The 8,996-nt window shown below is 32.0% G+C and overlaps 1 protein-coding gene across 1 annotated transcript; it reads right to left on the bottom strand.

The window, feature by feature from the left end:
- Positions 1-1,033: 1,033 nt before the first annotated feature.
- LOC134266096 (activator of 90 kDa heat shock protein ATPase homolog 1-like) lies at positions 1,034-8,599 on the bottom strand. The gene is made up of 9 exons (XM_062748330.1): positions 8,504-8,599; positions 8,043-8,122; positions 5,631-5,741; positions 5,367-5,452; positions 5,141-5,261; positions 4,710-4,780; positions 3,315-3,464; positions 2,884-2,985; positions 1,034-1,774 (listed from the first exon to the last, which is right to left on the bottom strand). Exons 1-9 carry the CDS (start codon positions 8,581-8,583, stop codon positions 1,550-1,552), a joined length of 1,026 nt encoding a protein of 341 aa, XP_062604314.1. The 5' UTR covers positions 8,584-8,599; the 3' UTR covers positions 1,034-1,549.
- Positions 8,600-8,996: the final 397 nt, after the last annotated feature.

The following is an 8,996-nucleotide window of genomic DNA, read 5'->3' as shown; positions in this document are numbered from 1 at the left end:
CCTGTTCGATCAACCGGAAAATATAGGTCAGATTCAGCATCCGAAGCAAGCCCAGTAGTATCTATCCTTAGATGTATCATCCATGCAAGTTTGGTCAACATAGGGATTATAGTTACTTGGAAATGAAACCTACACCAAAAACTGCACCAAAAATGTTAACCTGCTCCAAAAACATTAACTTGGTCATCCCTTTGCTGAAATTGCAGCATCTGAAACTTTGACTGATACAATGAAACACACTAGAACCATCTTCCATGCATGTCTAATCAATATAGGACACAGAAGTACTTAAAAAGAAAACTGCTCCCAAAAACTTAACCTTAACCTGGGACGCCGATGCCGAGGGTATTACATAAGCTCCCCCAACTTCGTTGAGGTGAGCTAATAAAAGCACTCGGCACATAAAATATGAAGAGAAACAAAGGCTTTGGTTATTAGATAGTCATAAGTATGTACATTTTAATATACTGTAAATTCCTAATTAAACTCAAGAAATTTATTATAGCATAATTTTGGGTGAAGCATCACTTGCAAAATAAAATAAGTTGCTTTTATTTTTCATGGTGCTGAAATCCATGTAAATTCTCTTTATCAATCGCAAATAAATATTCTCTTGATTTGACGTTAAAGAGTCATTTCGCAATAATAAGTACTCGTGTAAAATAAGGAATCTACAGTAATCACTTAATAAAATCCACACCTTGCTCTCATAAAAAACACAAAACAAGGAGTGACTATTTATATATAGCCACTGAATTATTTGTTTAACATAGTGACTAAGTTTCACTCCAATTTTCTGTATAAAACTCAAATGTTGCTGAAAATGGTAGAAATTTACTGTGTATATAGAGAAATGTTTGATATTTATTACAAGTAGGAGATTGGCCGAATTTATCATTAGGTCATAAATAGCTATTTAAACAGGGGCTAAACTTTTTGTTTTTTCATCATTAAAAGCGTCTGCCTAAATATGATACTTCACTTTTTCCTGGTCTAATAGCATTAAATGTATCTATAGTCACAATGAGTTTTGTTTAACAAAAAGTAGACAAGAAAAAGTATTCCAATCTCTACCATTCAACAATCACATTTTTGACATTTGTGAATATGTCTATTAGTGAGCTACTCATAATATGGTGATTTGCTATCATTCATTCACTTACTCTGCATTTACATATGCATTTTTAAAACCAGAAATTGTGAAAATCAAGAAATCAGATGTAGCATTATAATGGTTGAGTTTATGTGGGGGGTCAAAAATTGCCAATTGACAAATGGATGGAGAACTCTTCCTAAGGAACAATAATCTTTGTCACAAAACATCTTAACTCAATTACAATATAAACCCAAATACATTTCAAGATACAAAGTGTGCCAGTAATGGATCACAGATGATGAAGTCTAAAGTGATAAATGTATGGTATTTCAAAATAATTTCCTCTTCTTCTGTTGTTCAAATTGTTTTATTTCTCCATCAAAAATGCAAGACACATTTGAGGAGATCACTCAGAAATTGTAAATTTATAGAATATTTAGATTTTCTTTTCCATTAGTATATACTAGAGCCAAATCCAAACACTTGTTTCATTCTGTTCCAGTAGTTGATGGCCCAGCCTTCTTTTGTTTTCTCGTATTCTGTGTCAGGAACACCAGTCTGTGTATAGTTAAGCACAGTGCAGTCATCTTTTTCATCAAATTCAAAAGTCACTGTTGAATAATGAGCATCTGGCCATGATTTCACTCTCCAATGTTGTACTATTTTCTGATTAGGAATCTGCAAATAGCAATACATTTAATAGGCTAAGTGAAAATATATTTCATTATTATACTACTACACTCAAAATATTTCTAACATTTACATGCATTTGTAAAGAACATGTAAACAGAACTGTCACAAGAAAGGCTTAGCATTGAACAATTCTTACTTGGCATTTTTATGTGGAGAAATGCATAAACAAAAAATAAAGCAAGTATATGTAACTCAATGAGATTTGCATTTGCTATTCAAGATTAAAGTGTAGAGAATCCAATATTCACATTATGTATGGTTCAATAACTTTTTTTCAAAGCTTCTTTTAATTGCAGTATATGCAATGCACGTGTCAATGGAATGTGTACATCACAGTAATATATAGCTGTTCTGTGAAGTAGTTGCAATGTAATGTAATTGATAATAGTTGTAATGAGCTGAAATAAATGTAAGTATATACTGTTTCCTAAAAAATATTAACCCGATGTACTGTACGTGTACATAAATTGGTGCATTCAAAATTTAGCACAATCACTATAAGGCACTGAGCTGTTGGCATATTCACAAGTGCTACACATTTTTGTGCCATATATTGTATTAATAATTTCTGAGCAGCATTCATGAATAAGCACATGCATGTCTGTACCATAGCTTCTAAAAAATGAAGCCCATGTTTTTAAGAATACACACACAGTAACTGGAAGTCACACTGATAAAGATTTTAAAAAATGTAAAATTAGTGTTTATTGATTTCTAATTGCATTTTTGTCTCATAAAACATATACAGTGCTCATAAAAATATTTCTGATGGGCTGATGCTTGTTATAACTTATTTTAGAGAAGTTCAAGAAACATTTTATTCCCCTATGTTTGGATGCTCTGCATGCTGATTTATTTCAACAATAATCCTTCAAAAACTGAAAACCACTTCAGTTCCAAAATTACGGGAAAGCGTCTTACTTATATCTTCTTTATAAATTTTGAATTTTTAAGGAATTCATTTTCTGCTTAACTTATAATTCTAGTACTGCTAGATCAGCCTTGCGAGGAAGCAAAAAAAAAACATAGAAGGGGCAGATAATTCATTCTGACTAATATCATCATATCTGATGAGAAGAAATGAATCTGCTTACCAATTCTACAAATTCACCAGTTATATTTCCATGTAATAGAGAAAAACGCCCTCCCTTTTCAACTTCCATTTCCACTGGGCTAGCTGAAAAGGCCTGAACCATCTATAAAAATAATTCAAAATGCTGCAGAGTTAAACTGAATATGTTGTACATTAATAAATTTCTGTCAGCAATGTCTCACTTGTCTTACTAAGCACAATACAATTTTTTTCAGCTTTTTAATTCATGAGTATTCATCACAAAATTTAACGACAGTTTGATGATAGTTTAACTTGTGACTGTTTTTTCTTTCAAAACCATCAGAAATATAGATGTATGTCCATGTAGCAAATAGTGGCTTTTCTGGACAAAAATTATGTTACTCTGAGTGAAGAACTGTAATAATTGGTTTAAAGTACTGAAAATAATATTTTTTAAAATCATTTCTTTACCTGTACATCAGTGAGAGCTCTGTACAGGTCCTCAGCACGACATTTGAATTCCTCCTTCCCAACAATTTTCTTGGTGTGGATTTTTACCCCTAAGGGTTTGGCAACTTTGGTATCCACCACATGCTTGTTCATTTCTTCTTTAGACTTATTCTTTAAAATATTTTAAATAACAAATAACATTTACTAAAACGTTCATTAAAACTAGATATATTCCCTATTTACATTTTCATGAATCATTATAATAGAAAAATTCTAGCTATTCTTTAAAACACACATCAACAAAGTATAAATTCAATTTGCCTTTCAAATGATTGATTATTACTCCAAAGTCTTCTTAACTTATCTGTATTTTAAGTTTCTAATGATGTTTAATTGATGGTCTTGAATTTTCATTTTTTTCTCTAAGATAACAACATTAATCAAAATTTCACAACAAATTTTGTGAGGCTTCCATGTGTTACCATAGGAATCATGCAAGTTATATTTAGGTTAATAATGCCGATACCATATTACTTCAGGGAAAATATTTTTATAGTTTTTCTTGTACTGTTGATAGAATTTGATCATGTAACACCTATCATAATTGTATACAATTATCTTAAGGCCTAGAAAAAAATTATGTTTGTTTCCGCTTTCCCGACCGACCCTAATTTATAGTGCCGACCCTAAATATTTTTTTAATGCTTTTGTCCCATGATGTCCAAGATTTCAACCAGGGAATTATAGCCTCCAACTTTGCAAGCTTTTCAAGACAGAAAGAAGTTTGGGTCACCTTTCTATTATAAGTTAAGTCACAGTAATGCTTGAAAACACCATTTCTTTTGTCATTAATGTTACTTCTATACACGTTTTGATTAAAGAAGCAAAAAAATTTTTTTCAAAAAAAAAAAATTGCCTACCTACCTACCCTATATTTTTTCAGCCTGAAAGCAGAAACAAACATATTTTTTTTCTAGGCCTAATATTGAAATTTGCCATTGGTTATCATCTACATACATATTTTTGGCAACAATCAGTATTGTTTTTGTGAGAGTGGATTGTTGAATTTTAAGCCTTATCAAGGCTTGATAAATATTTGAAGTAGCTGAAAATCTCCGTGTTACCATGGCAACCTAGATACATAACTAACTGATTCAACTTGATATATGTTTCTAGTGTTAAGTTGATACTTTGATATAAGCATTCTGGGCAAACCCGCACTAAGGCGTTTGCCTCTAACACGCTCCTACATATTGGGCGGCTTTCCAAAAGAATAGTCAAAATAATTCTATAATTTACATGTATTCATCAAATTGAATATTTCATCCAAATTTGTGACCATGTGGGCCAAGTTTGAAGTCAAGTGGTTTAAGCTGTTGGGAGAAGTCTAAAATGTAAATGTTTGGAAACACTTACTGTTCCTGCTACAGTCTTAGCAGGTGCCTGTTGTCCTCCTTTGGTTGGCAAGACAACACCTTTACTGTACTCTGATAAATTAAAAAAAAAAATCATCAATAAGTCAGGATCTAAACAAAGCTATAAACACTATTTGTTGAAAGGGAAAAACTAAATGAATGTAAAGTCATAAGAGCATCAGGGTTTTGTTTTTATTTTTAATGCTGATATTTCCAGTTAAACTGGAAACAATAGCTTTGGGTGAGTTGAAAGCTGAGAAAAAAGTTTCAAACAGAATGTAATAAAAATAACTCATTGTTTAGGAACAAGGTCCTGTACTGTGTTATAGAGGAGGGGGTAGAAATTCAGATTTCTTAACTCTTGAGTTGTAGTTCAAGCATAGAAAAGTTTTATCTCTTTCCTACCGTTTTGATAATGTCTTATGATCTTACCATGCCTTAAATCATTTAAATAATCTGCCATCTTTTGTCTCACCAGAGTGACTCCAGTCTTCCGTAGAAATTCCTTTAATTTGAAGGCTTCATCCGAGTCATTAGAGACTGTGACATTAAACTGATAAAAAAAATGCATCATTTAATACACCACCATGTTTTAAAGTATAACATCATAACATATACAATGTATGGTGCATTTGCGAAGTAAAATCTCTTAACTTACATCAATTTCATCTGTATCATTCTCTTCACTCAGATTTGGTATCTCAAATTTCCCTTTATACTTTTTGTCACTATCCTTAAATTTACCTGCAAAACACATTTTAATATTACAGTGTATTACCTGAAAAATTCAAATCAAATCTTTTCTATCAGTATTCAATCTATTACAATGATACATTATAAATGTTTTACTTATATTCCTTATAGCATTTATTCTTTTTTCATTCTAATAGATTTATTCATATTTAAAAATCTATCATCTCACCTGACCACTCCCCTTTGATAACAAATTCATAGAAAAATATTAATTTGGCTTTTCTGTTATTTGCTGATGCTTCCCCTTCAATGCTTGTTACCTCCTTGATTTCACAGAAATCTGGAATAGTCAAAAGCATACTTTATTGCATCTGAAATTCACTAAATTTCCATTATTTTTTTCATTTTTAACTCTGTGACGACTTTTTAATTTCCATAATTGTTTTCATTTAGGACCTATCATTTCACTTTCCTTCCAATTAACATATGACTTTGTTTGTTACATAATTTCAGTGGGTTTCAATCACAGGCACTTCTTTCGTATAAAGGGCACCCCCCTACTTATTTTTACCACTAGGTCCCTAACTCATCTTCAGGCACTCCCACATCAAGCAAGCTTGTATTAATTTTTATAATATATCAATCATTAACGTACTTTAAAATGACATCATTTGCTTCAATAGACTTTATTCTTGTCAATCAAATCATTTCAGACGTCTCTAGTTGAGCCTCTTTATTGTAAAACATTCATTTATTCCTTGAAAATTATGTACATACATATTATTAATAATGAGTTTTGGTGGAATACAACTTCAGGTTGGGGGTAGGATAAAACCAGACGTCAGAGTTTTCCATTCCAAGGTCTCTGGTTTTATCCTTCATTGTAACCCTAACTGGAAATTTGTATCCCAACAAAAGTCTTTATCGAGGTTATTTTCGAGGAATAAATGAGAAGTTTAAACCAGAAGTCTCTGTCAAGTCTGTGGCTCTACTGGTTTGTACTTATAATAAAGGAGGAGAAAAGTAGCAGTTGGGACATAAAACTTTTATAAAAGCAATAAATAGAATAATGATCCTTGATTAAGTCTCTTTTTGTGGCAAGATTGCAATAAGACTACAACTGTAGGAGTAGCTTTTAATAAAAGTTTACAGAAGTAGGAGGAAAAAGTTCACAGAAATTTCTATTTTTAGTAACCATGGCAACACTGTTTATCGAAATCAAAAACTGATATGCGAAATTATGTATCTTAGAGTAGTCTACTTGTGTGCCAAGTCATATTGAAATCAGACCAAAACTGTAGAAGGAGTAGCATTTAAAAAGTATTTCACAGAAATTTCTATTTTTATTAACCACGGCAACACCGTTCATCGAAATCAAAAACCGATATAAAGAATTATGTATCTAAGTGTAGACTACTTGTGTGCTAAGTCATATTGAAATCAGACCAAAACTGTAGGAGGAGTAGCATTTTAAAGGAATCTCACAGAAATTTCTATTTTTAGTAACCACAGCAACACCGTTCATCGAAATCAAAAATCGATATATAGAATTATGTATCTTAGTGTAGACTACTTGTGTGCCCAGTTATATTGAAATCAGACCAAAACTGTAGGAGGAGTAGCATTTTAAAAGAATCTAACAGAAATTTCTATTTTTAGTGACCACGACAACATCGTTCATCGAAATCAAAAATCCATATATAGAATTATGTATCTTAGTGTAGACTACTTGTGTGGTAAGTCATATTGAAATCAGACCAAAACTGTAGGAGGAAATGCATTTTAAATGTATTTCACAGAAAATTCTATTTTTATTAACCACGGCAACACCGTTCATTGAAATCTAAAACTGATATACAGAATTATGTATCTTAGAGTAGACTACTTGTGTATTAAGTCATACTGAAATCAGACCAAAACTGTAGGAGGAGTAGCATTTTAAAAGAATCTCAAAGAAATTTCTATTTTTAGTAACCACAGCAATACCATTCATCGAAATCAAAAACCGATAAACAGATTTATGTATCTTAGTGTAGTCTACTTGTGTGCCAAGTCATATTGAAATCAGACCAAAACTGTAGAAGGAGTAGCATTTTAAAAGAATCTCACAGAAATTTCTATTTTTAGTAACCACAGCAACACCGTTCATTGAAATCAAAAATCGATACATAGAATTATGTATCTTAGTGTAGTCTACATGTGTGCCCAGTTATGTTGAAATCAGACCAAAACTGTAGGAGAAGTAGCATTTTGAAAAATTGTTTACAGACGGACAGACAGACAGACAGACAGCTCGACAGACGATGGACTCATTATTATCGCATAAGCTCTTCTGGTCTCTGACCAGTAGAGCTAAAAATCAGGCTCAACCAGAGACGTCTAAAACGATTTAATTAACAAGTAAAAAGTGTCTTGTTGAAGCGAACAATGTCATTTTAAAGTAGGTTAATGATTGATATATTAACAGAATACAAGCTTGAAGCAGGGATGCCTGAAAGTGAGTTATGTACCTTAATTGTAGTAAAAATAAGTAGGGGGTGCCCCATACACAAAACAAGTGCAAGTGGTTTCAATAATAAGCATAATATGACTTATAGTATTTATATAATTTAATAAAGATGTAAAACAAAAAAAAGCTTACGTTTATCATCTTCTATTACAATACCAGTCAGAAGTTCCTTCAGTCTGTCCTTTGACCAACCTGTGGCATTCTTTTCCACCCTGTAATACATATTCAGCACACATGTCACTCTTAGAATTACTTATAAATTATCTGAGTTACTTATAAATTATCTAAGTCTATCATTAAATGTATGTATTTGTTAGATGGGTTGAAGAGGTTTTTTTCACGAGTAATGTCACATGCATTGTTAAGCAACATTCGTATGACTAAGAAAAACCTTTTCTATGTTGATATCACGTTACTATAAGTACTTATTTTCTTGCTTTAAAAATTACCTATGAAATACTGCTGTCATTACACCGTGTCAAAATCAGACAATATGATTAAGTTTTTCACTTCGATAGATCGATTTGCTCACACATCTTTTTTTCAGAGAGCTAAAGAGAGATTGTATGTCCCTACCCGCCTGTTATCCTTACCAGTGCCAATTGTTTACGTTAGTTCCATCGGGTCTCTCCTCCACAATCCAGCGTGGATCCCCTTCACCCCACTTCGCCATACCTGTCGACAATATCTGTGTACTTGTTAAATATTTTTAAATAAACCTTCTTATACCCTCGGAATTTTTTTTCTCTTTCTATGTCTTAGAAAACTCACGTTGTTATTTTTTTTTTAACCGGAACGGGGTAGCAGCGCCACAGCAGCGAATTTTCTAGAATGAACAGTAACTCTTGCTTTGCCTAACCCGATCCCGATCTATAAAGTAAACGCAACAACTCTATTACCAAAATATAAGAATATAAATCTAACAATTTTTTTTCTCTATTTATTTTTTATAAGAGACACTTAATTAAAAACGAACATAAGTATGAGACTTCTTTCCATTTTCAAGCGTAAGTACGTATTTATAAGTTTATGCAAGTAATGATAACCTGTCAGAGACAAGCAAACTGATTTTCAGCAATTAACAAA

This window comes from Saccostrea cucullata, unplaced genomic scaffold, assembly GCF_032062105.1.
Source record: "Saccostrea cucullata isolate Sc308-1 unplaced genomic scaffold, CSIRO_AGI_Scuc_v1 ctg1678, whole genome shotgun sequence".
Classification (NCBI taxonomy): domain Eukaryota; kingdom Metazoa; phylum Mollusca; class Bivalvia; order Ostreida; family Ostreidae; genus Saccostrea; species Saccostrea cuccullata.
This window is presented reverse-complemented; position numbering and strand designations above follow the sequence as displayed.